Raw genomic sequence first — 27,702 nt, forward strand, 5'->3', positions numbered from 1 at the left:
AATACCTCTTTGGTTTTTTTTTTCTTGAAGTAGAAATTCTCTTTACTTATATTGTCCTATCATTTCTCTGCCTCTGCATTCTCTAAACTGCTTTTGTTTCTTTGCTTCCTTTGCTGCTTCTCCTGTCCTCTTTCCTTAGTTTAAAGTTTGAAACTCTTATAAAATGCACAGAGGATGGTAAGTTGGAAAAGTCCTCTAGGCTGGGAACAGGATAGCAATGGCAGGTCCATTCAGTGATGAATTCCAGTTTCATACAGCTTGTTTAGCAGGCAGTTTCATTGCTGTCCACCATAGAACATTGCATGGCAGGACATGGCCTCTTCAGGATGTATTCCTGTTATAACCTGATGGAGTCCTCAGGCAAGGTGCATGCACTACCTTTTTCCTGAACTACTACAAATCAAGGAATATTTTTACTTTAGCATAGTATTAATTACACCATGTTGATGTGATACTGACAATGGTTTACGCCATCGTGAGATGTTTGTACTTGCTTCCAGTAGGATTTTGAGATCAGCTTGCCCAAAGTTATCTTTTTTCACTGTTTCTGTGTTTCAATATCTGCATTTACAGTTTTTGTAAAGCCTTTGGACAGTGTGATTACCCAGGTGTTCAGATATTTGCTTTATCTGTCCAATCCCTCTATTTCTTACTCATTTCAGAGAATCCTGTTTCTGAGAGCCTGATTCTCCTTGCAGTCTCACAAAAGCAGTAAAACAGATGTCTGTTAGTCTAATCTGATAATAAAATTCTGTGTTCTCTAATTGAGTGGCAGCTGTATCTGAAGATGTTTTCTTAATTAGAAGGCTTTTTCTATTAAGGATAGTTTGGTCACAGAGAATGCTGTACTGCTATTTTTAACCATTCAAGTGACTTCTAACTGTTTTCTTGGTAATTTTTGTACTATTTTAAAATTTTTATTATGTGTTGAAATATTTTTCTGACACTCCTAACCAAACTGATTTCAAAATAAAAGGTGGTCATAACACAGGCACTGTTATTGGAACTGGTGCCAAACACTGAGTTTGAGTGTCTTTGCACATTTCTATTCCTAAGCAGAACTCCTGTAGCTTCTAATGATCTCATGGATGTCAGATTGAACTTGTCAGTGCAATCTAGTAGCCAGAAATTTTGCTGACAATGAGTGGCATGAACTCTAATTTCATTTGAAGTACATTTCCACCACAGATAAGGAGACTCAGACTGTCATTAGAGCTGATAAAAGGCTGTGAGATCTTTAACATTGGTCACGGCAAACATTAAATGATTTAACAAACAGGAGGTTGTACAGCAGAAGAATGTAAAACATATCCAAGGTCAGTGCAGATGAAATAGGCTGGAATTGCAAATTAAACCTTATGGGACGTTAACCTCATTGTCTGGGGAAAAAAAAGTTTTCTTGAGCTGTGCTTCTGCAACCTGGCATTTAGGAAGCTGCTTGTGGTGCTGCTAAAAACCCAAAACAATGTCTCCCGCTCCAAAATTTGGTCCATGAAGGTGGCAGTTGTTCAGGGTATGGATGGTTTGAAGACTGTGATTTTGGATGCAGGCTCTGATAGAGATATTTGGGAGGACTTTGGTACCCTCTTGCTTGTCTAGACCTTTCTACCTCCAGAGCTCTGGCTGTGAAGTTGTTGGGATATGTTGCTCCATCGCTCCCATGCTCCATTCTGAAGGCTACACAGCAATGCTCGTGTATCCCTCTGTGGTTTGGATACTTTTAACAGTTTTAGTACTGCCACTAGCGCTGATAGTAATTCTGACAAAATGTTGGTATAATGTGCTCTGACAGAACCAGATAAGCATTAAATGCTAACTTAAGGATTCTAGTGTTCAGGCTTGAAACTGAGTAGTAAAGAGATGAAATGCTGAATCTATTACATTCTGAGTATAGCTTGTGTTTTAACTCCAGGCTAAAGGATTAATTTAAAACTGTAGGATTAATTCATGCAGCAGATAGAAATTCATGCAATTTTACCATACTAAGACAGTGTAAAATGCTGTGTCACCAGGTAATTTGGCTATTGGGCCAGGTCTCTTGGCTACAGGTCCCACTCTTCACATCTGGTGGCACTCTGCCCTAACAATGTCTGGCTCCCACCTTCCTGTCCCGTGGTCGAATGTCTGATTAGCACTGTGCTGTCCTTCTCTGGTGATCACTGATGTGAGATTTAATTTCTCACACTTGGTGCCTCAGCGAGATCAATGTAAGAAAATGGATTCAGAATCCTATTTAATTTGCAGGATAAATTGTAACAATTTACACCTTGTAAGTGAGGTACACACTAGGTAAATGTTTTTATTAAGATCAAGCCATTCTTCTTTGAATTCTGCTGTCATGGCAGCTGAAGAGGGTGGCATTTATGGTTCTTTTTCATTTTCAAAAATTAGATATTAAACCTCTCTACTTGAGATGATGGCAGCATAATGCTGCCCTTAGATCTTAAGTCAGACCCTTGTCTTGATACAACACACGGTTCTTCGGGACTTTAGAGGGGGATGTTTAAACTGTATATCTAGGCAGGAATGTAGAACGGAGTCTGCCTATCTATGTCACACTGTGACTACACTGTGGGAGAAATTCATAGTTCCTAGAAAAGAACAGACAAAAACAAACTGTAAAATAAATTACTTAGAGATATAAAGAACAAGATAAGGGGAAGCCGCTGGAGCCACGACTTCTGAGTAATTCTTTTTGTGTGTAGACTAGTGCATTCCCATAGAGGAACTTTTTTTTTTGTAAAAGCAGAGAATGGATTCAACTGCCTTTCCTACTCTAAATCGTCTTAAAAATGTCACCATTTTCAGTATTCCGTGTGCATTCATTTTTTGGTGTTTGAAGGAAAAGCAATTAGCATGGGATATGCTCAAAATACCAAATCCAGTTGCCTGTAATTCCTTTAAAGGTAATTCCCCCACATTTAAACTGTGGATTAACTTTTTCATTTTGAATGCAGAGTTGGTAGTTGAAATTACCCTTGTCTGTAACTTGATTACTGGTCTGGCTAGGTAATTGAACTTGGGCTTTTCAGTAAAGTAGAAATAAGATTTTGCATTTTGTTCTTGATTAATAACTGGTATTTTATTAATCTAGAAGTGTGCCAAAGAAAATCAGTGTAGAAATCAAGTCTAACTAAAAATGTTTATTATGGAATGGGGAAAATACCTATTCAGATGAATTTTTCAGTTTTACTAGCTAAGGAGTTTTTGGCTACTTTAAGAGCTGAAGGATTCTAGTATGTCGAACTGAATGGGATCCAGGTTCTGTGACCATTTCAGGCAGTGCAGCTTAGTTTGTGTCTAATGGTGGCAGGACTGCTGTTGCACTTGGATTGCTGTTACCCCTGCATGGTTCAAGCAGGAGGCTGTGCACCAAGACTTTCCACATCCTGCTCTGAATTTTGATGTTTCTGTGTTCTGCCAATAGAAGAACACAGAAGAAGAACACAGAAGAAAATCCTGGAAGTTAATCCTGGAATCCTGAATTTCCTATCATTGATAACACCATCTCTACAGAAAGCACGAATAGCTATCCAAGTTTACAGAGGTGTTGTACGAGGAAAAAAATTATTTGCCTGATAGCAGAATACAAGGAAGCAGAAGAAGTGTATGGGACCTGAGTTGCAATGGAAGCAATACAAGGAATTAAATTTCCTGCTTGATGTTCCTTACTGGTGATGTTCTTGCCTGACCCCTCCTGCTGCAGACAGTAACTCTGCAGTCGCAGCAGATGAATTTTGCACTGTAGCTACAGGAGATGTATCTAGTGTCAGCCAGAACTGACACTGCTGATTAGTAAATGACAATAGGTAACAAAATTACTGAGAAGACTAGAAAACTCATTAAAGAGAGGGCCGCTGTGCACTTACTCATGCCATTAGCTGCAAAGTCACTTTGTGCATCTACAGTAATTAGAAGCAAGTAACGTCTGTAGACTAGCCCTCAAGGTTTTGGATCCTGGATCAATGTGGAAGAGTTTCTTCTCTGTTAAAGTCCTTTGGTTTAACTTCTTTCTCTGCTTCTGTATTCCTTTTTCCTTCATATGGTTCCACAAAAATGATGACAGTGTGACAGGCAAGAAATCAAAAAGGTTGTGCTTTTGATTTCTGCTGTCTTCTCCCCATTCTGGTTTCTCCCGAGGTTATCAAAGGTTCTGTCAGGGTTTTCTCATTTTTCTTGCGCAAATCTAACTGTAGAGTTGATTATGCTTCAGTAAAGCCCTCTATATTTTACTTTTTAGATGCATTACTGTCAGGCGCTAGTGAAGACGTGCCAGAGTCTGTAACTTCTCAGCCAATAAAAATATCTTCAGGAATACTTGAATTGTGGTCTGGAATTTCTGTTATTAATATTTCAAAAATTATAGTGAGTTATTCATTAGGAATGATGTTTCAATATGATTTTTTGTGCTAAGTTAAATATCAGCCTTGCTTTTTCAGTTCTGTTTGCCTCCACTACAATCAGTTGATTTCAATAATTTTGAAAATGGTGATTTTCCTAATATTTTTTAATATTTACAATTAATATTTAGTTCTCAGAAGAGATTGGGAAACTTGAAGACAAAGTTGAACGTGCCAATAATGCTCTGAAAGCGGATTGGGACAGGTGGAAGCAGAACATGCAGTGTGATATGAGATCAACATTCACTAATGTGGCTGAGAATAATCTCCGTTTTTATGAAGAGGTAAAAACTCTTTCTCATAGCAATGTTATTTTTTCACTGGTTATTTCAGTGCAAAAGTTCATGGATTGCCTGTAAAGAGGAATTTTTGCATTTTAGTTCAAACATTTGTTAACTTCAGAATCATGTTTTGTGGGAAGAGGGAAGCAGTTATCCTTAATTTGACACATTTCAAGCAAAATGTTTTGTTTGTGCCCAAGTGGTCGATCTTGAGTTCATCATCGACAGAGGGCACTCTTGTTTTACTAACCACAACAATTTGGAACATATTTTTCGGTTCAGTGTCAGCTGCTATATTTCAGTTTGGAAACATTTTGCAGTAACTGCATGAAGAAGCCCTCTGGAAGGCTCAAACCTGTCTAAATGATCCTGTGTGAGGAAAAAGTTTCAGTGTTATTCTATCATATTTTTAGTTTCAGCTCTAATGCCACGGGTAATATTCTTGGTAAGAATTTCCATTTACAAGGATATGTACTCAGAAGGAGAACTTGAAAACATACAACAAAATACATTAAGCATTCTGTGAAGTTTCCTTATGGGGAACACGTTCTTGATTGAAATGCGCATTTTGAAAATATCCCAGATGCCTTGAAGTTTTTTAAAGAATTTCTCCTTATTTTAGGAAAAAAAATGGAATACAATAGGCCATCTATTAATCATAAATCAGTATTTTTTGCAGATATATGTTGATATCTGTAACTTCCAGTCCTGTAGTCCAAACTTTTTATGGATCGCCCATTAGCCAATGGCAGTGCCCTGATTTTACAAATCATTTTGTAAAACGTAATTGAAAAGACAGAGCTCTTGATCATCAAGTCTAATTAATTAACATGCGGTCTGTGAGATGCATGGACATTGACAATCTGTTGTTACATATTAAGATCAAAATATTTTCTGAAATCAGACAGCAAGCATCCTCTCACATTGTCTTCAGTTATTGATGGTCTCTGACTTCTATAGCAGCAATATGTATGATAAAACAGTGCTGAATATATTGGAATATTTTGTTTATGAATGATTAGCTAAAACACAAAAATAATTATTTGTTTCTTTTTCCTGTCTAGAAATGCTTTTTGCTGAATCAGAAGTTTAATTCAGAACACCAAAGCTCATACTGTACATGAAATTATTATTTTAGCCACAAACTGCAGAAAAAGATTCAGCTATTTCTGTAACTGGTGGTGGTTCTTCTTAAATAGCCTCTGAAATACTGGACAAATTGGTTTATACTGAGACATGATTCTTTGTGCTTTTCTTAAATATTGAAATCTGCATAAAATGGGTTTACTGTTACATCTCAGTAGATCTATATTTTAGAAAAAAACCCTTATCTTACTGCAGCAGTTGCATTAATAAACAACATTGTGCTAAATGTATCACTCCTTGCTTGCAACATGAGGGCTTACCAATATCTCTCTGTTTTATCAGAAAATCATTATTTTAATCCTGACATTCAAGAGAATTTGATAAAATTAATATTTCGATTGGGAGTTTTGATCTAAAATACCCATTTATCTGAGACCTGTGGTTAATGCTGATGGTTAACTATTGGAGAAATGATTACTGATTACTGCCTTTATATTAAAAATTACAGGTGTGCAATGCACTCCTGAAAGGAGCAGGAAAATAAGCTCTGGCATCTGCTCCAGCTGTTTGGAAGTGAAACTTCAGGAAGGGAATCTCAGAAACCTGGGAAGGAGAATATTATTTTTATGCTTGCAGTAGGAAACAAAATCCTGCCTTAAGGGTTTGAGTCTAACTCATTAAACTTATGCACACAGTTCCTCTTACAGTGTTTTTCTCTTTTCAGTCATTACTTGCATCATTAACATTCTTTCACATGTCTGAAGTTACTCATTCAGACTTTTGATGCACCATTTGATGCTTACTAAGCCTTTTCTTGCTGTAGCATCCCTCATTCCTTGCCTTTTCTTTTTCCCAAAGCACATTCTGTGCATTTTCCCAGGCATCATGGATGCCATGGATGTGATTCAGGAGTCATTCCTGTTAGTGGTCATCCTCTGCATCCCTTAAATTTCTGAGAACTACAGTGATGAGAGACAACCATCTGTTTTCTGATGGCTTCTGCAGCAGAGAATCCAGTCCTTCAAGACTGTATAAAACTCAAGCCAGTGTGATCAAATACAACGTAGCAATGTGTCAAAGTACACTAGAATTTCTAAAATGTTATTTCCTCTTGGTCAAAATATGGGAGAAGAGTAGACCTTATATTTATCTGGGGTTTTCTGTAATTGTAGTTGCCTAAGGATTCTGCTATCAAATTATCAAGCATCATTTAGATGTTAAGAGTATTTCATAAAAGAGTATGTCTCCCTTAAGCAGAATTAATTTTCACATTAATGAAGTGCTACTTTAAAGCATTACCTGTAATTGTATTTCTCTGGCTTTACTAATTCAAAACAAGTAGAGTTATTCCTGTAGCCTTCCAGTTTATTGACTATCTCTATTTAATATACTTGAATAAGAAGTGTTGCTTTGTTTCTGCAGCCATGAAATCACCAATCTCTTTGTGACTCTCAATGCTGTGGTAACAAAGACAACAAATGAAAGCCCAGTGTTGCAAATTTTCAGGGTGCTCCTGTGCAGGCCTATGAAAATGAAAGCTTTTCTGTGATAATGTACACACTTAATTATATTTAAATATATCATTTAGTAGCCAAGAATTACCATGACTGACCAATCATTTGGCATTCCTGTAGCTGGTCTCAAGAGTTCATAGAGCTCTCTACTTCCTTTTCTTTGCTCTGGAAAAGATTTGAATACATTCTTAAGTCTACCTGTATTCCACAAAGGCTTAAAGCCAAAAAAATACTGTAATAATAATAACTGTAAATGCATTGCTAAAATAGGGGGGATTTTCTGAAACTATGTAAAAAGGCTTTGATTTTTAAAAGTTCAGAACTTTACTTGTATTTGTGAACTAAATAGCATTGATTTGTTTGCCTTACAGAGAAAAGTTCTTGAATGCAGCATGAGTTAACACTGTACTGTTTATTTTATTCCTTTTCTTGATGCCTTAGGCATGACACTATGGTCAGACACCTTAGTCCAGAAGAGACATCTGCCAAACAGCTGGAATCACAAACTGTCCACAGGGTGGAGCTTACCAGCTGAGAAAGCTGATTGTCACCATGAGTATTTTCATTAATTTAGGTATAGATATTCTATGCAGCATTACAAAAACCAAAATACAAAGTTGGTGGTGGTGCTGGTAGTATTATTTAGGTAGCATATTTGAAATGTAACTGGTGCAAACTAGTGAAAAACTGAGCAGTGTTGAACTCTGGTTTCAAAGAGCAAAACCGATTAAACATATACTAAATTCTTTTTTTTTTTTCCTCATGTGTTTACTATAGTCACTAGGACATTTACAGCATTGAAGAAAAAGAAATACTTCATTTTTTCTCAGCAAAGAACTTTGTTAACCTATTTTGTTCAGGAAGAACACCAGAATAAGTGGCAGCTCAATCCAAAGATAACTAGACATTATAATTCCAGCAAATATATGAGTTTGGTTTTCCACTGCTCATGAGACGCTCTAGTAAATGCATAAAGATTGGTGGTTTTTCCTAATGTAGGATGATACTTAGTTTTGGCATTGAAAGAACATGTTTTTTGTTGAGCAGGGATAAACCTTTGTTTTAAAGTGTAGTGTCTAATTTTATCTATCTCATGTCAAACTAATCCTGTTAAACCTTTCCAGCTTAATCAGATTAAAAGCTAAAGGTACCTTTGATATAGTCAGATTCATGTTGGTATTGACACACCTTAATCTTCTCCAAAAATATAAATGGTTTCCTGATTGTCTTAAATATCTCAAGCATAATTTAGTCTATTTCTGTGACCTACATTGTTGTATAGACATAAATTGATCCAAAAGGTTCACTAGGGCAAAACAATACTTATTCCCCATTACAGCAACTTCCCTTATGTACCTCTCGGTCTAGTAAAAGCTGTAGAAAAATAGATGAGATTTGTTGCTTGCCCTAGAGGCCTCTGTAATGATGCATTAACTAGTCATTTGGTTGCGTAGCAGAGTTAGCTGCTCATGCACGTTGATCGCATCCTACCTTAGCAATGCCTGGGAATTTAGCTAACAAACTTCACGTGATTTTCGGAAGCTCCCACATGGCTGAGCCCATTTGTCTTCTGTGCATGTCGCTTCAAAGACAGGCTCCATCTTTGAACCCTTATTCACTTCATCCATTACGATTTCTTTTAAATAATTTTAGGAAGACATTTTTTATCGTGGGAATGACTGTTTCTATGCACTCTATTTTTTGTTTCCTCGCACCCAGAAATTATGAAAATATTTTCTGCCTTGGACGCAAACAAGACTTCATTTTCATATTCTACTCCAAAAAATGCCATCATAAAGGGTATTTTTAAGGTATTGACCGTGCATAACAGGGAACACACAGGGCATGTGACACACTGCTTCTGCTAACATCCTTACTACATATTCTGTTTTTATATCTCCTTTTTAGTTATATATGCCATTGTACTATACGAAAAACTTTCTGCTGTTTTTTTTCTAAGATTGATGTTGTAGAATAGATACATGTCCTGCAGTAGTAATCAGAATATTTTAGGTAAAATAGCCTTATTTAAGCTCTTGCTATTTCATTTTGTGTATTTAGGCTTTTTTTATTTCTTCCATTGGGCTTTTACAAATAATTGGATTATGAATTTCAATCCTGTGCAAAGACATTTAATTTCCTCAGTCTGGATTTTCTGGGGTTTTTTTCTTCCTTTCTGTGTCCTTTGTGAAAACTGGCTGATCCTCTATTGAGATCTCCGTTTTCAGCCTCCCAGGAGAATGGAGTAGAATCATTCTGTAATAACGTTGAAGTATACATCACTAACAAAATGTCGTTTATGCAGTTCATGCTTCACAGTATGAAAAGCTTGAGCCTAAGGCACAGAGACCTAGTTTTGTTTTGGTATGGTTAATTATAAAACTTGTCAGCTGTAGCAGCACTGTGATGTCTGACAGTGAAATGAGCCACCTCTTACATTTTGAAAAATGTGCTTTGGTTATATAAACAGAGATGAATTAAAAACTGAATAACTTGTGTGAAAAAATGCTTTGCATCTTTGTCTGGAAAGACTTCAGTAGATTGTATCTCTCTGCTTAAGCAATATACTGTGATTGCATTTTAACATGTGCAGTTTGGCTCAGTGTTGCAAAGATAAGACAAAGCCATTTTTACAGTGCAGCCAGTGCTGATATATGTATTTTAACTCACATTACTGAAACTGCAGAATGACAAAACATGGAGTTACATGGTATAAATTAAACTGTGGTTCAGGAAAAAAAATCTGTCATTGCCAACAAAAGACTCTTCAAGAAGAAGTGATGTTTTATTGTCCTATATCTAGAAAAAGCCTAGGAAAACAGCTGTGTCTTGCAGCTCTCTAGGATGGTAACCGAGGCTGAGCTCCAGCAAACAGCAATTGCTGAGTTTGAGCGCCACAGCGAAGACATGTTGCTGCCTCACTGACATTTTAAAACCAAGATGCCACACTCCAACTCAGGCATCTCAGATAGATTCAGCTGCCACAGTGTCACATGAAGTATGGGAGAATCTAATGATCAAACCTTAAAGGCTTTATACAAAAGGTCAAAAAGACCTTTTAAGTCAGAAAACAGTTTGCACCACTTGCAGTTCACTGTTCGTGCCAGCAGTATCTTCACTATTTCTCCCTGATGTACCATTTCAAAATAACATTTCTTCAAAAAGTCAATGAAGAAAGCAGATTTCCACATGAATCTTATCCTGTTAGTCCTCTCTTTTCACAGTAATTCAAACATTAGATGTACTCTGAACAGCAGCATAATGTTGTATGCAATAGCAGAAGTTAGTTGGGGCTTTTGTCAGAAAGATCAGAAAAGAAAGATTGAGGGAGTAGATTCATGGTATTCATAGTCTAGGGGACAATATATGAGTAACAGGAATGATCTCTAACAGGGCTGATAACAACCAAAAACGTATGCAAGAATAAGCTCCCACATACTTTTTCTTTGTGCTCTTTTTGTTCAGTTGGCCGTTTTAACCACTCTCATTATCTTGCAGACCCACATCTACTTTCTTGTCTTCAGAGACAAAATCACTGCTGACTTTTGTTTGCTTTTTCTTGTTACTTTTGTCACCCATAATTTTACGGGTATCCCTGGTTCTGCATCCTTCTATCGTCATGGATTCTCCCAGCTCCAGTCATCCTGTGTGTATTCTTTGTTTTGCTCTTTGAGCTTATACTTTAACATTATTCGTGACTATCAGATCCTCCCACTCATCAGCTTGCACATAGATATGGAGCTATACCAGGACCCAGTGTAATATGATTAAATCTGCATATTTAATGGCAGAGCTTGGAAGTCATTCACAAGAAATGTCTAACAGAGTTAGGTGGCTGTAAGTTCAAGCAGCGTAATTTCCACATCTCCTAAGCAATGACAGATGGATGCTAGATGTTCCACTGTAGCCGCGCTTAGCAAATTGCTGTGGCTTGAATAGCTTATGGCAAAAGATTTCAGTTAGGAAATGATGCTGTTCAGGCTACTGTTTTAATTCAGAGTTCAGGTAAATGGAGTGTGCTATCCAGGTTTTAATATATATTTCCTGAGAAATTTCAGAAGACCTATTTATTGTGAATAATACAGATTCTTCATGAAAAAAAACCTGTGTACACTAAGTAGTAAATAAGCTGCGGTGTCTAGAACAATAGATACAAATGTATAAGTCAAAATTTTGTTAGAACATTTCCATTTCAAGAGCTTTTTATCAACAGCATCAGAACAAGAAAATTATTGCATGAATTTCCCTGCCTTGTTCTACTGATAGACTTGAAATAGTAGAAGCCTGGGGCTTTGTCAGCTCACTATGGGTTACCTAGTGATAGCCTTGCCATGGCTCTCAACATTAATCTATGATTTAGAATGGCTTGCCAAGCTGCCAACACTCATTTAAGCCAAATTGAACCAAAGTCATTTGGGGTTTTGGGTTTTTTTAATTTTACTTGCTACAGTCTTGATTATTTAAATAAAAAAAAATTAGTTTTTACAATGATAAATACATTTTTCCATGAGGAGAGAAATGCCACTTGTTGTAAGGATGACAATTTCCCTACTCCCAGCCCCTGCCTTTCTGGTCCCATTTCTTTCCCATTACTCAGGGGAAAAAATGAATCCTCTCCTTATTTAGGAAAAAATTGGTTTAATTTAACTTGGAAGGCAAATTTGGTGTACAATAGGAATCCACAGAGATTACAAGGGAACTGTGCCTGACAATGTGCTTTCTATTTGGAAGAGATCTTTGCCTGTAACTAAAGGGGGAGATTAAAGAGGAGCATAATTAATGTTAGCATCTTCCATGCTACAACATACAATTACAATGCTCACACTGTGCGCTTGTCATTATGTAGAAGTGACCTTTACAGCTCACTCAGCATGTTAGCTAACATTTTGCATATCACCGAGCTGCCTAGGAAACCATATTTTGCTCTTACCATGGTCCCACAAAAGCAGCTTGTGACAATGTGTATGTATTCTGATTTTTTTTTTTCTCTTCTTTTTCTCCTTGGCTAAGTGTTTACAGAAATCTATCTGCTGTACTCATATGTATGTGTTGTTTTTTTTTTAAGTGCCTTGCTACATGGGAGTCCTTCCTAGCATCTCAAACAGTGGATCTTCATGTGGAAGAAGATTCTGAAGACAGGCCTTGAGTAATATCTCTGATTGATCTCTGCCTTTTCCATGCAGTTTCTCCCAACCAAAGTGCTTTATGTGAGATCAAATACATTATTAAATTTAACTGCTAAAATCAGTGAAATGCAGAAAACCAGCTTATTGAACACTCAGGTATTCTAGTCCTGAAATACATTTTGGAACATGCTATATATTGCTTTTTATTGCTTAGCTCTGATTTTACATATTTTTATGCATTTGCATACAATTGTTTTCATAAATATAGCATAATTTGGATATAAAGTATTTTAAATATGTAAAAATAGCTCCATTTTAATAAAAAGTTTAATAAGGAAAGTTTGTCCTCATTCTGTATCCTAGTCTCTAAGAAGTATTTCGGTATTTTAGCATTCTTCTTATATTGTCTTTCTTGAGTAATTTCTTGTACTTGTAAAATTACCTCACGTAGTTTTCAAGGACTAGGACTTTAGGATTACACTGATAGGTCTTGCCAGTCACCTGATGGCAACATGGTACATAGAGACGCCAAACATGTTCTGTAAGATTAATGATGTTTAAAGTATTGTTAATGTAGTTTTTAGTATGCAGTACTTACATGTCTATTAGATGTCTATTAGACATCTTCAATTTCACATTTTTTTAAAGGATGAAGAAAAAACTGGCAGTTCATGAAACAGATTGTCTGTACAGTGATGACACAGCACTGATCCTACCAGCATAAGAGCTTCCATTTGGAGTTTGCAGGATGAAATCTTTTACTCCCATGGCTGACCCTCCTGTAATCCTTAACTTCTTCCCTCTTCAGATAGTCAATGTGGAAGAGAAAGGGTTAAGAAAATAAAAGAGAGTTTTGCATTTGAAATGATTAGCTGATTCACTCATGCAATATGCATTGAAGTCTTCAATTATTCCACCCAAAAGGTTTTCCAGTCTGGACTTGTAGTTTCTGCAGTTTTATTCCCTTTGGCCTGAGCAGGCCAAAGGCTGAATGTGGAAAGAATGAGGTGCAGGAATGAGACAGTCTAATCAGGGCTCTGGTGTGGCAGAACAGGAGGGCCTCAGCCATCACCTGCACCTTTTGTGGTGGTATTTTGGGAGCTTGCTCTTGTCAGTCACCTCATGGCAGCAGGTGTCAATTCCAGAGCACACAGCTGCTGCTCTTGGGTGGCTGTGGACCTGTCCAAGCTGGGAGAGTATTTTGTGGTTTTGATTTTAAAAAATTTAGATTGCAAGTGAAACCTGGAATACCAGTACGACCTTTTCTGCAATTCTCTCATGCTGCTCCTGTGAAGTAGTAATGAAAGCTCAGCCCTTTTTTTCTTTTTATCTATAAAATGGCAGTTAAGATGCTCCTGGAATACTGCAGGAAGTATGCATCCCTCTCAGGGTGGACAACTCACAGTGGAGTCTGTGTTAGGAGGAAGGCAGTGCTGTGCCAGAGGGCTGTGCCACACAGTGTCTTCTCCAGCTGTGCTGGCAGTGGATGTTTGCAGGAGCCAGGGAGGAACAACATGGCTGGACTGTGCTCTTTTCCCATTGTATCCTTTCTGAAGATTTTTTTTTAACATCAGAGCTTCTATCAATGAACTTAATAGCCTTTAATAGCTTTCCCTGTGCTTTCTTTTTTTCCATCTAAACTCATAGTATTTACAATGCTGAATGGATTCCACAACTTAACATGTAGGAAAAATCAGTACATTTTGTGGTTTCCTAAACCAGCTGCCCAATAACTTCTGGTGATGCCCTCTACTTGTTAAATTGTGAGAAGAGATGAGCAACTGTTTCCTATTTGTCTTCCCTGTACCATTCAAGAATTTACAGACCTCTAGTGTGTTTTCCAAGCACTGCTGCTTTCCCAGAGGAAAAGCCATAGCTTAATACCATATTGTACAAAAGCCATTTCACATCTGTGCTCATTGTTATTGCTATTCTCTGTATTTTCTAGTTCTGCTGCAACCAGTGTTCAAAATGCAGGCACACCAGAAATGTACATGTTGTCATAATTATGCTTTGATTTTTGTCATCATTCTTTCCCACTAATTTCTAATTTATTTTTTAAAGTACCACTGAATGCTGAGCTGCCAGTCCATAGAACTGTCCACTAACATTAAGAGCTATTCTGAAGGTTACTGAATAATTTAATTTCCATCAGTGTGTATATATAGGAGAATTGGCTTTTCCCCAGTGAGCATTTATTTGCATTTATTAATACTCAATTTAGCCTGCTGTTTTTAGCTCCTAATCTCTCTGTGGTGTACAGTCCTATAAACGGGACTCCAGCAAGTCAAACAGCAGTAACACTCTGAATACCAGATAAATGAAAGTGCAAGAATTTGAGCTTGAACAGGCTTACCTAGAAGGAATGTTTCAGTGTAACCAAAAATTAATACTGTGTGGCTCATTTAGAAACCTCTAAGGACACGTACTGTCTGGTTAGCTGAAATGGGCAATGCCAGTGTGTGTTGGGTTGATTTTACCTGTATATTCTGCTGGAGCACAACATTGCTACCTGAGACATTTGGAAATCAGAAGCATCTGACATTTTGCATCCTTGGTAAAAATGCTCATTATGTTCATGATTTCTTTTTCAATTCTTTTCATCTTTAGCTAGGCCATAACTTATGGGGGAAAGACTTTAGCAGAAGACAGAGGCCTTCTTTTGACCATGTGTTTATTCTCCTGATTTTCTCTATCATCATGCAGTACCAAAGATCCATTGTTAAGTACAATCAAACATTGTCCTTTTTGTAGTAGTTTCAACAGTCATGCAGATACTTCTGCTACCTAACAGGGGAGCTGTCACCAGTGCAAATAGCTGGTAGTAAAGGTAAAACACAGGTGGCTTGTATGGGTAAGGCATCAGTGTCTCTAAGCACTAAGTGATTTTATATGGTTGCCTGGTACAGACTCTGGTACAGTATCTGCAGCAAGATGCATGTCTAGAGGAAAAGGAAATAAATGTGGACCCTGCTGGCCCCTGCTGCTGTCAGCCTACACCCAAAATAGTGACCTTTCAAAATGATTTTTGCTTTCTTTATTGACATTTTTTCATTTGCCTGATAGCTATGGAGAGGATTTCACTGATAGCATCACTAAAATAAGGATCATGCTGGCATAAGTTAATCATGAAACCAACGTTCCAGCAGGAGCTTTGTAGGCCAGAAGGAATATCAAGTGGCTTTCTTTCATATGTCTAAATCACTTTAATATTACATATCTGCACTGCCCACTGTTTTGGACAAACAGTCCCTTCATGAAGAATGGATGAGGGCAGAGGTGTATGTAATAGGCTGCTCTGATGTGTTTTAAGTGTACTCAAAGAAAATGGCTAAATAAACCTTTTTCTAACAAATAAAGGAGCTCCTATCTGCTACCCAGGGGGACTGACTTGAGTGACTAGAGGATCCAACTGTACAGCCCTTACAGAAAGCACTTGGGCAGTAAAACTTCCATAAAACACTGCACAGCTTTCAAGTTTTTACTGTGTGAACCTGTTGTTACCTCGCCATCATTTTTACTCTACTCCTGCCATTATTGTGGAGAGAGAAAAGCCTAATCTATGCAATCCCATAGAGGCACCTTATTGAATATGGTGTGATTAGAAGAAATGTTGGCCAATAGGGTGAACCATAAACTCCTTCAAGAAACCTACCATGTTGCTTTTCCAAGAGGCACCAATGTTTGGATGCAGCCCCTACTGCTGACAGTGGCTCTGCCTCACTGGCATTATATAACTCACCCAAACCTAAAAGGGATAGACAAAAACTTTCAGTGGATTTGGGACTGAAAAGGGAAGGTACATCCTGGTTTAGGTAAAATACATGATTAAAGAAATGCAGAACTGTCAAATTATGTTCTCATCTAAAATATAATTGGAAAAAATGTTAAAAAATTTTGTATTCATTTTTCTACAGGCAAAAAGTCATATTTGAGGTTTAAATTTTTTTATCTAGACTGTGACATGAAACTGAATTTCCAGCAGGAATAATTCTTTTGATAATTGTATTGCTTCAAAGGTTAATTAAGGAATAAACATTATTATGTCTGCATTAATAATTAATGAAAAGTTGCCAGAAAGCCATTAACTGTTAAAGCCAAACTAAGACACTCTCTTGGAATCACAGAAACATTGATTATGTGATGAAGACTCATTGTTTTTTAAATAATTGTTATAACACTATGGCATCTTAAAGAGTAACTGAACTGCCTTTTTGAATTAACTTTTTTAATCAAAAAATAAGTAGCTGCAATGTTAGAATATGAATTGATTTTTTTTTTCAAACATAAAACATCTCACCAGGCTCCTTCTGCAAATGAAAACAAATAAGACTTTTTTTTTTTTATTTGTACTCTGGAGTTGTGTTCATTTAGATAATAAATCAAGCTTTCACCAGGAGGTAAAAAAATAGTATGTAAAGTGAGAGCTGAGCAAGATGCTCCCTACATGTTCAACTGTCACAAAGCTCCTTACTTCTATGTGGAGAAATGTTTTTTCACTCAGGCACGGCATTATTTGTCTGTCAGGTTACAAGAGAAAGCCAGAGGTGGTCTGAACATCATCATCTCCTACCCAGGAGCCTGCAGGAATTGCTTGGGCCCCACAAAGCTGGTACTAAGCCCTTCAGGCTGACAGGGCCTACCAAAATGAGCAGCAGCTCACTGCAGTTGCAGAACCACTACTGCTTTGTCATCTCTTAACTGCTTGATTCTTCAATATACACAGCACAAGAGTCCGAAGTTTCTGATAAAAGCAAAAGAGGGAAGTTTATGAGGGTCCTTTTCAACCTAAAAACTATTATATGAGGCTATGAAATAGAGTGGAAATTGAGAGCAATTATATTATAAAGTGAAAAACTGTTAAAAGAATTAAGTATCCTCTCCTACTCTTGTCCACCAGCAATACCTTTTGCAATAAACAAAACAACCTGGCAGACACTCAGCTGACATAAAAGCAAAGCTAAAGCAAAGGTTAGAGAAAGATTTGTAACTGGGTTTGAGAGAAAATAGCTAAGTGAGAATAGCTCTTTGGAGACTACGTGTTCATTCACTGATGGGACAGTACAAATTTTATAAGTGAATTAATTGTGACAGGTTAACATAGTAAAGTAAGTTGTTCAATATTTATTGGTGCCTTCCAGCATGTTGCTTTATTCCTATTATTGTACCTATTTTGTTCCCATCTCATTGTAGGAAAGAAAATTAATGGAGAAATATAAAAGGGGAGGTGCAAAAGCAGAAAAAACATCAAAATTATAATCTTCTGTGATGATGATTGTGCACTCTGGCATGCAGTTGTTAAAAGAATTTAAAAATGTGCCTCCTTTTGTCACATAGGGGTACAGCAAATTAAGAAGTACACTTCTGCTAAAGGATGAACCTAGAACCTTTTATTTATATTAGCCTTTTCTTCATATGTGAGTTTTTGCTGGAGCAGAGAGACACTCAGTGCAGATAATCATCAACCACACCCCGAATAACTAATACAGAATGGCAGTACTGGGTCAAACTGGCAAGTCTCAGCCAGGTTCTTATAACCCAAGGTAAAAAAAGCCATGCTCTATCTGGTTAAAGTGCAGAGATGCCAACAGAAGATGTTTCCTGGGGTTTTTTATTTTTTTTTTCCCTTTCCATAAGAGCTGTAAAACCACTTCTGACACTAGTTCCTGCTCACCCAATGAGCACCTTGACCAGGTTTAATAAGAGCTTTTATGGCCATGTTAGGACAGGGTACACAGACCCCTGACAGAGGAGCTGGCAAAGAGCTGGCATGGAGAGCTGGGAGCCAGGCACACACCAGGGAAAGGGAACTGCCATTCTCTTAGCTACCCCTGTACTGAGAGATGCTGAGGAGCAAAAGAAGGTACTGTACTTTGTCCTTTACTCAGATTCTGGGAGTGGTACAAAGATAACTGTCATCTGTCACTTGGATTGCAGTTTATACACAGATTTCAGAATACAGAAAATTAAAACATAGAACAGAAGGAAAAAATACCTTGGATACAATTAGAAGGATATTTGCTTTCATGGTTTAAATTATATTTAGCTTAGTTTTTAACCCTTAACTTGAAATGTTCCTGTTCCTACTTTATACGGCTTGCTACCTACACTGAGTGTATGTCTGAAGTTTGTGAGGCTTGCCATGGGATTTCTGGCTTGACTGCTTCGAAAGTCATTATCTGCAATTTGACAAAGCTGATCAACACTACTGCTGTATATGTTAATTTCCCCTTAGAAACACTGGTTTTATAGATGACCTTTATGGAAAACAATATTATTTCATCTCTGCTTTTTAATATGTCGTCTCATTTATCAAATGTATTTATTCAGAACAAATAAACTGCAAGTCTGTGAAGACTTTCCTTTGTTGTCCCTCTCCAATAGCATGGTTACAATGTTAGATTTTTCTAATTAATTATTTGTGGTACAGCTATTTTATTTATTTATTTGTATTAATTTTAGTTTTAAAAAAATGGGAGATCAGAGCAGAATTGAGCTCCCTGAGTAATTCTAACCATGCAAATGTATTTATATATTATTTGTATTTATATGGTTTTTTGGTTTGCTCATTCATTCTGGGATACATGAACATTCCCAATGTGATTGCTGACCACTCCATCACCATGCTGTGATCCAGAGTCCATGCAAATGAATGGAAAGACCAAAAGATGTTCTGCTGTTCTAATACAAAGTCTCCCAATCTAGCAACATTCAAATTATTAATAGTATTTAAGGAAAATTTACTCATTGTAAAGAAACTGGAGCAGAAAACTATAATCAGTATCTTGACTTACCCTTTTATTTGGTGGTGACCACAGTCGTCCTGCCATTTTTTTCTAAAAGGTTGGAGGGTGATTTTTTTTGGGGGGGGGAGCATTTTCCATTGTCTCATTTTAATTATCTCAGCTGGTTTTCAGCAGCTGCAACACGTGTTTAGAAGGGAAGCAATAAAATCTTAATTATAGGGCAGTGGAACAGCTCCAAATGCATATTCTACTGCTACATGTTCTTCAGAAGAATGTAATCAATTCACACTGTTTTTGAATGATGTTTCATATTGTGATCTTGTAAACAGATCTTAAAATAGCCAGCTTATAAAGAAAGCTAAATCTCTATAATTAGGAGAGCTTTTCTTTCTTCCCAATTAATCCTAAAAGAAAAGGTGGAGGCTGGAGGTACATCAGCTTTGATTTTGGACCCCCTACTGAAGTAAAAGAATGCTAATAATTTGAAAGTGGGTTTGGGGTATTTTTAAGAAAAATGTACAGCCATTAAACAACATACACAGCAACTAAATGTGGTATGTCAGAGATGAACTTAAAATGGTGTTTCTGTAATGCCAAATCACCATGACTTTGTTCATACAGTGATCAGTGACACATTGTTTTGGGTTTCAGTAAGAAAACAAGAAAACAGAGTTGACAGAATTCAGCATTTTCCAAATTCATTTTGTACCATATCATTTAACAAGTGGCTAGTGGCTTCTGATCCACACTGTGAGGTCCTGTTGAAAGCTCAAATCTCTTGTGAATTGAATTATAATTCTGGGTTTTAAACATGCCACCAACTGAGGCTGTTAATGTACCATCCATGAAAAAACTCACCTGATGTTTCATTACAACAGATTTTGAGAACAGTTGCCAATCCCTTGCCATGGAGATGAAACTATAGTATATTCAGAGCATATTTCATCCTTTGTAGGGAACTTTGAAGAAGCTGGGATTAATGGATAAATCATAGTTGTAACAGCTCTATTCCAGTCTCAATAGCAAAGTAATTAATGTTGCCCAGTGAAAAAACCCAAATTTTAAAGTATCGCGAGTTTTACTTTTAAAGTCCAATGGAGTTACACCAGCCCTTTGCTCATCCATTTTGCAGAGACATAGCCACTGAACACAGGGGCTGAACATTCATGAGCATGGAACAGCTCTACCCACAAGCCAAAGTGGCACAAAGATGCCACTGAACTTTGGATTAATGAGGCACAGCTCCATTTTAGACTGTAAGTCTCTCTCTTTTGCCACTTGCCAGCAAACCTGAGCACAGCTGTCAAAAAGCTGATCGACAAGCTTGGAGTTTCCATATTTGCTATATATGAGTGTCATTTTGTGTAACAAGTGCTTCTCATCATGGTGTCCCATGTCATCAAACTTCTGATGAGACTGCCTTTCCATCTTATTTAACACTTCCTTGCAAGGATAACTTCATAAGTACATAACTTCATAAGTACATTAATGACCAGGGAAAGAAAGTATGTCTATTTGGGGAATACTGTGTCTTTTTAAACATAAATGATGTTCTCAAGTGAATAGAACCAAAACTATTAGAATAAACTATAAATTGTTTTGCCCAGTGTCTGCAAGTTGCGTAGGACACAGTCATATCTCCACCCTGTGGCAGAGGGCAAGAAAAGCTTCTCCCTTTTCTAAGTCTTCAACAAAATACACATAGTAGGAAGGAGAAAGACTGTCAAGTCTCTTGGCCTTTTCTGTTTCTTAAGTTTTATCATGTACTTCTGCAGCATATGGGTATAACTAATTACATTTTCTGAGCAGATGTGCAAGAGATGGATTGATATGCCAAGGTTGGTAAATGTCCAATGAAGAGGCGACTGGTGTGCCTATGACAGATTTTGTAAATGAGACATTTACGGAAATGATGAACGTAAAACATTTCATTTTAATGTGTTACTCCTGAGGTTAAAAGAAGCTCAAGTCCATTGTCAATAGGGAAAAAATATGTAATGTGTCTCCATTTCTACTTTTAGAAAAATTATTTTTTTCAAAATCTGTTTGGAATATGTTGGGATTTTTTAACATCTTTCTTCTCTCACATTTTATACTTATGTTGAAAAAGAAAGGTCAACAGGGATGGATTTGGAAGGAAAAAATAAGGTTAAATTCCTCTTTGGAGGAATTGGTTTTGGATTGGTTTTGAATGTTAAAATGAAGAATCAACTGATAAGACTAGTGAGAATCTGTACACTATACACATGAGCAAAAGAGCAAACAGGGAATTAATGTTGTTGCTACTGGATGCAGTATGTCAGAGCAGATTTGACTGACCATTCAGACGTGATCAATGGCACGGCAGCTAATGCTGCTGAGTGTGTACCCAAAGCACAACAGAAGCCTTATGGATTCTGTCCTCAAGAAATATAGAATTGCCTTGTCCTAATTCAGTATTAAGCTGGTGAGAAAAGACACTTTGCAAAATAAAGATAACACATTATTTGATATTTAAAATGGTATTTTTCTCTAAATGTTATGACCCTTTTGTAAATCAGTACTTCTGATCATGTAATTCCCTTAGCCAGATCTAGGTATGTTCCCACCTGGCTAAGTCTAGGGGGTCTTCTTTTTGTTTTTAGACAGAGCTGAAGGAGGTTTGAGAAGTTTGTTATTCTTTGTAGAGAATTACTTAAGAGGAAGAGTATTTTGCCTCTTGAAGTGACTCATAGTTGTCACCATTTTTATTTTCCCCCATTAAGTCTCTTCATTATTATTCACATATCTCAAATCTCTGTATTCACCTTTTCCAATTTTCAGGTGGTTTTCCTTCATACTTAATTTCTTTCTTCATTTCAAGATCCTTGATTTCCCTCTGACACCATGTAATATTTATTATATTAGTGCTAAAGCTGCATGAATAATTTATCAACTGTTTTGCTGCTTTTCCTATTCACGTATGGACCACAATAATTTACTTGAAATATTCATTATTTGAAATGTGTCACTGAATAATTTTTGCAAATAATTCTTGGCCTGTGTATTGTTCAGAGGTGCAACCAAAAACCCAAGTGGCAGAGCCCCAGCTTTCATCCAACTGTCCCCTGATGGAAGCTCTTCTTATCCAGTGTTATCCAGCACCTGCTGATAACGTCCCCACTCGCAACTGGCTTCTTGAAAATACTCCTCAATCTTCACAAGTTCTGATATAGAAAAGAATACCAACCAAAGAAGGCCATATTTTTTAGGCTACTTGAAAAGCAAGGGCATTAGAGTCAGTGGTCAAAGCAATCTCATTCAGCAGTGAGTGCTACCTACAGGGAGTTTGCTGCTTGTTTAACTACCCGACAGGCTGTCATGCTCTCTTTGGTCAGTTACTCCCTTTGCTCCTCAGCACCATGGAACAGCAGCAGTTACACCAAGTGACAAATTCCTTAAAAGTGAAATGTTGTATGTATAATTTAGATTCTTCACCATGAAGAGGCACTGGAACAGGTTGCCCAGAGTTGTGGATGCCCCATTCCTGAAAGCGTTCAAGGCCAGGCTGGATGGGGCTGTGAGCAACCTGGTCTAGTGGAAGGTGTCCCTGCCCACGGCAGGGGGACTACTGGAACTAGATGATCTTTAAGGTCCCTTCCAACCCAAACCATTCTATGGTTCTGTGATTCTACACTGCCAGAGATAACACTGATACCAAGAGCAACAACAGTACTGAGGTTTCCCTTGCAGCATGAATGCTGGCAGCAGTGAGAAGGCAGCACTGATCCCTGGAGTGGAGAGATGCAAATCAGAGGCTTCACTTATATTCAGCCAGATATATTTTTTCAGCCAGCAGCGGCAGCCAGGGTATGCTGACCTCTCACTGTTTGCACAAATGAGGGATGCCATACTTTGGGGAGTGAGGGGCTGGGCTTTCAGGAGTTTGAAATTTAGTGGGATCAGGAGGTCACGTGCCCCTGTTCCCCACCTGCAAGCAGCTAGGTTTGCAATCACTGTCTGTTCTGATCAGCACAACAGCCATTTCCAAATAAGCATCCTAGACTATAAATCACTCTGTTAATGTTCCCTCTGTTCTTCAAGGAAACCTCCTAGTACAAACTGCCCCCTTGTATCTCCAGCTTTCAGCTCATTTCTACACCTTATAAAAAGGTGCAGGACTTTCTTGGCTACTTTCGCTTCTTGGTGGGAAAACTGGTGCCAAAGATAAATAGTGGCAACAAATTTTAGTAGTAGCATGATTATTTTTTTCCAGACATTTCTGTAAACATCTATCTAAATATTGCAATTCCTTAGATTGTCAGCTTTCAAGGCCCAGGTGTGTTTCAGTTTTGTTGATAAAGCACTGACCACAGCAGTTTGGGACTCCTACTTGCTACTACCTCTGCACATGTATTTTTGGTATGTCCTAGGGTGAAAGCTATTTGTGTTTCTAGTGGGAGCAAGTGGTCATTGCAAACTCAGGGCTAGGTCCCAGAAAAGTGTTCCCAACAAAATGCAGTAAAGCTGTTTGCAAAATACTGCCAGATATAAAGTCAGATCTCAATGACATTTCTCTTGCAGCAAGGAGGCTGCTTTTAATTTAATTGCAAATTAAAAGTTCAATCATTTACTGCTTAATATTCCCAATTTAGCACTAAATGAACATTAAGTGATATAACTGCTGATGAAGTCCCTGACCAAATGGTAAAAGGAGGGGTGGGGGGCAACATTCCAAAGCATCAGAGCTCAGCCTGTGCTTATGTCAGTTTTCCACCTCCTCCTTCCGTTAGCAATGGCAAGTGCAGAGTGCCGACCCTCAGGGTTTGCTTCTCCTGAACAACAAAATGGGGAGTGAAATCAGTGTGGCTGTCTGCTGCAGCCTGTGAGAGCTGCCAGCTTACCTGTGCTCTGCATATGCTCTGAGAGTGTGTCCAGGGCAGCAGGGAGTGACGGAGAGGAAGAGACAACGTGAACCCAATGGAGCTGTGCTTTGAAGAGGACCAAGAGAAGGTGCTATGTTACACACCAAAGCAAACAAGTGCCACTAACTTAGAAGACAGTAAGGAAAACAAATATATTTTTTCTTTCTGAATTTCTAATAAAACCTTGATATTTAAAAATATATATAAGGAAGACCACAAAGTAGACAAATCTACTGAGAAATAGTCTGTAAATCATTGACTAAAAAGCTGTGACTTTTTGGAATCGTGTCATTTTTTTTCTGTTAGGCTGAGCTGTCACACACTATAGCCAGATTCTGTGGAAGAATGTGTATCTTGTTATTAATTATTACTTATTGTTTTTCTGTCTGACCCCTGGAGTTGGTTTTTATAAACTACAAATTGTCAGAATCTGACTCGCACTCAGTGCTATGACAGTGGGAAAGATCAGAAGTATTCACTTAACAAATGTAGATGATAAAATAAAATGTCACATTTTATTACATACTTTCATTCCATCTGTCTGAGCAATTTTAAATGCCAGATTTAAAGAAGTGCCAGCAGGCCATGTCTTTCAGGGATGCTTGCACATGGCTGCACTCGCTTTTAGCATTTCCTTTCTATTAAGAGGATAATTTGGTGGCAGAGTAGACTCCTAGAAGGGTGTAAAAGCATGTTTTTGCAGTGGGACACTCACCTATGCTCCTGCCCCTGTGCCAATGTCCTGAGGAGAGCACTGGGAATCACCACCTCCCAATTTCTTTCTCTCTAGCTCACATGACTGGTGTTCATGGCATTGCCCTAGCAGGGAAGCTGCATCATTTTTTCCATGCAGCTTTTGAAGGTCACCATTGCTCACCTCCATGCTGTTTGCTAATAAGACACTACAAGAGGGTGTCTGTTACTGTGGGCTTTTTCTATCACTCACAGATTTCTCATTTGCCTACCAAATATTGAGGCTTTGGAAAATTTTAGATTATCTTCAAAGTATTTCTGTTTCCATCAGTGAGGCAGAGCAATGGTGGGGGTGGTTAGGTATAAGGTTGTGGTGCTTTTTTAGCTTGTGTGAGCAGCTCCCACCAGGCTGCTCCTGTTTTGTTCTGGTCCTTGTTGGGGACAGTACCTGCCCTGCCTACCAAGACTGACCAGCCAGACACACTGGGCCCACCCCATTCTCACCAAAGAGGGAAGTGAATCCACAGCAGCCCTGAAGTCCCTCAAAGACTGTGTATTTCAAAGTTCACTTCAAACTCAAAGCATCTCTGATGCATTTTCTGCTTCAAAAATGCTGTGAAAAAATGAACAGGGAAAAAGAATTCCCACAGGAAATAACAGTAGAGGAAAAAAAATTGGGAAATGGAGCACGAGGAGGTAAAATAAAAAATGTAGAGAATCTCTGATCAAAGAGAGGAGAAGAGGAAAAAAAAAAAAGAGATAATGAATAAATAAGTAAATGCAACATACTACACATCCAACTCCTGCTCTCTGTGCCGGCTCAGTGGCACTCTGGCTCTAATGCACAAAACTGGCACTGCACAGTGAGGAGAGGTTTCTTCTCCTTGGTACAATCTGACTGGCTTTCAAGGGGAGCAATGATACTACACAGGACAATCTGTTACTGCCTCAGTATTAATGTGAGAAAGGTATGACCTAATGAGCTGCCAGGAGTACCTCTGTAGCTACATCCACCTTCTGAAACAGAATTCTCATTCCATTCATCACTCTTTGCCACTGTCATGGTTTAACTACAGATGGCAACTAAGCACCTGCTCTGCTTCTTGTAAGGCTTTGTCCTCTGTTGGTTCAGGTGGCTCCTGCTACAGTAATTCCCATAAAATGCAACTCACCAATTTAAAGCTATGTCCATTACAATGTCCACTCCCAGTGCCCTTGGACCAGACCATCACAATAAATTCCTCCCCTTACCCCTGCTCCGCCTTGGACTTATCCACAGAGTACAGTCCCTCAGTGCTGTACCTGCTGCAGAAGGAGCCTTATCTATGAGCCACAGTCTCTTCAGGAGGACACCTGCTGTGGCACAGACTTATCCACAGCCACAGTCACTTTGAGGGGCACCTGTTCCAGCATGGCCCTATCCATGGGCCACAGAGTCTTCAGGGATACACCTGCTCCAGTGTGGCCTCACCCACAGCCACTATTCCTTTAGAGCCTGCCAACATGGCCTTAGCCCTGGCTGCAGCCCCTCCAGGGGTGTTTCTGCTCTGTTGTGGGCTTGTCCATGGCCAAACACTTTGAGGTGCTCCAGCATGTGCTCATGCACAGCCACTGATGCTTCAAGGTGTACCTGCTGCAGCACAGTTGCGTCCTTGGGCCCCAATCCCTTCAGAGGGGCACCTGCTGTGGCACAGACATAGCCATGACCACAGACACTTCGAGATGTACCTGCTCCACTGTGGATCCATCCACAGGTTACAGTCCCTTTGATTCGAGTTCACTCTGTAGTTCCAGCCTGTCTGGTACAGCAGCACAGAAACAGCAGCAATGTCCTGGCCACCTGCCAGCCCAGGAGCATCTCCACTGCCAAAACCCAAATGTTCCCAGAGTGAGGTGATCAGCAGCACAGTGGAACAGCCAGCAGCAAAAGCAAAAAGCAGCCACTAATGAGCTCTAGACTCTAATACACAAGTGAGCCCTGTGCAAGCACAGCAGCCTGCCAATTAATAGCCAAAGAGCAATAACAGCTATAAATTCCATCTAGCACATTCCAATCAAGCCTGTTGTTATTCCATGAAAATTTAAATTACATTTTGAAGTTGAAATTTGCACTCATTTTCAAGTGTTCACAGTATCTTGTTTTTTTTTTAAAGAAGCATTACTTCAGCTCTTTTTAGGTGCATGTGTGGAGTTAAGCAAAGTTGTGAAGGCATGACCAAAGCCACTTATTCCTCTTGAGCCTAAATTTTCTATACTGATTTAATTAGAGTTGGACTTCCCAGCTAGGAGTTAAACTTTCATATCTGTTTCTGTGAACTGGCAAACAAGATGGTAAATTGCCTTGGCAGCCTTTGAGAAACCTAATGTATTTTTCAACCTTTCTTTTAAAAGCTGCCTGTACAACGGTAATGGTCAGAGGAGATGATGCTAAGCATTTATCAAGTCAAGGATCATTTAAAAAAAATACCAGGAAATATGTATACTAGAGCCAAATATGCCACATATTTTAACAACGATTAAGCACTGTTTTGCTGAAAGACACTGAATGTAAGAAATACTCCATCTTTCTATACTAAATCTTTGCAAAGACCTTGAATTTTTTTTTCATGTTTAAACTTTTATCTTGATGCTTGATCCTGGCACATAATAACAGAGTCAGGGCCATTGTTTCTGAAATAATATAGATTATAAAGGGAGGTAACTCAAGTATTAGGATTTGAATGGGAAAACTTTGCTGACTCCAGGTTACTATTAGTTTTGCACCCTGCCAGTGAGTAAAGTATGGATTAGACTTGCAGAAACACCCCCAACTATGGTCATGCCTTGGGGAGGATTTAGATCAGACTGATTGTTCCATTAAGCTCCCAATCTGGTAAGAAGTCACACTAGTAATTTGCATCTTCAGAAAAGAATTAGCAGAGCTGTTGCTTTGAAGTTCAATTATCCATGTACATGTTGAAAGCAGAATATTGG

At 38.3% G+C, this 27,702-nt stretch overlaps 2 protein-coding genes across 3 annotated transcripts in view; one reads left to right on the forward strand and one right to left on the reverse strand.

Annotated features, from left to right (window-relative positions):
- Positions 1–12,741, forward strand: part of SNX7 (sorting nexin 7) — a 28,736-nt gene extending 15,995 nt beyond the window's left edge. The window contains exons 8-9 of one of the 2 annotated variants that reach the window (XM_032697140.1): positions 4,532–4,684; positions 12,347–12,741. In XM_032697140.1, coding sequence (XP_032553031.1) covers positions 4,532–4,684; positions 12,347–12,427 — 234 coding nt within the window. In that variant the 3' untranslated portion in view covers positions 12,428–12,741. Of the gene's footprint in view, positions 1–4,531; positions 4,685–7,722; positions 8,084–12,346 lie in introns of those variants that run through there. The other variant, XM_032697142.1, reaches the window with a different exon arrangement.
- PLPPR5 (phospholipid phosphatase related 5) overlaps positions 7,345–27,702 on the reverse strand; it is a 149,855-nt gene continuing 129,497 nt past the window's right edge. Inside the window, exons 9-10 of the mRNA XM_032697143.1 lie at positions 16,063–16,155; positions 7,345–7,446 (exon numbers count right to left, since the gene is read on the reverse strand). Of these exons, the coding sequence (XP_032553034.1) occupies positions 16,105–16,155 (51 nt within the window). The 3' untranslated portion in view covers positions 7,345–7,446; positions 16,063–16,104. The remainder of the gene's footprint in view (positions 7,447–16,062; positions 16,156–27,702) is intronic.

This window comes from Chiroxiphia lanceolata, chromosome 9 (assembly GCF_009829145.1).
Source record: "Chiroxiphia lanceolata isolate bChiLan1 chromosome 9, bChiLan1.pri, whole genome shotgun sequence".
Classification (NCBI taxonomy): domain Eukaryota; kingdom Metazoa; phylum Chordata; class Aves; order Passeriformes; family Pipridae; genus Chiroxiphia; species Chiroxiphia lanceolata.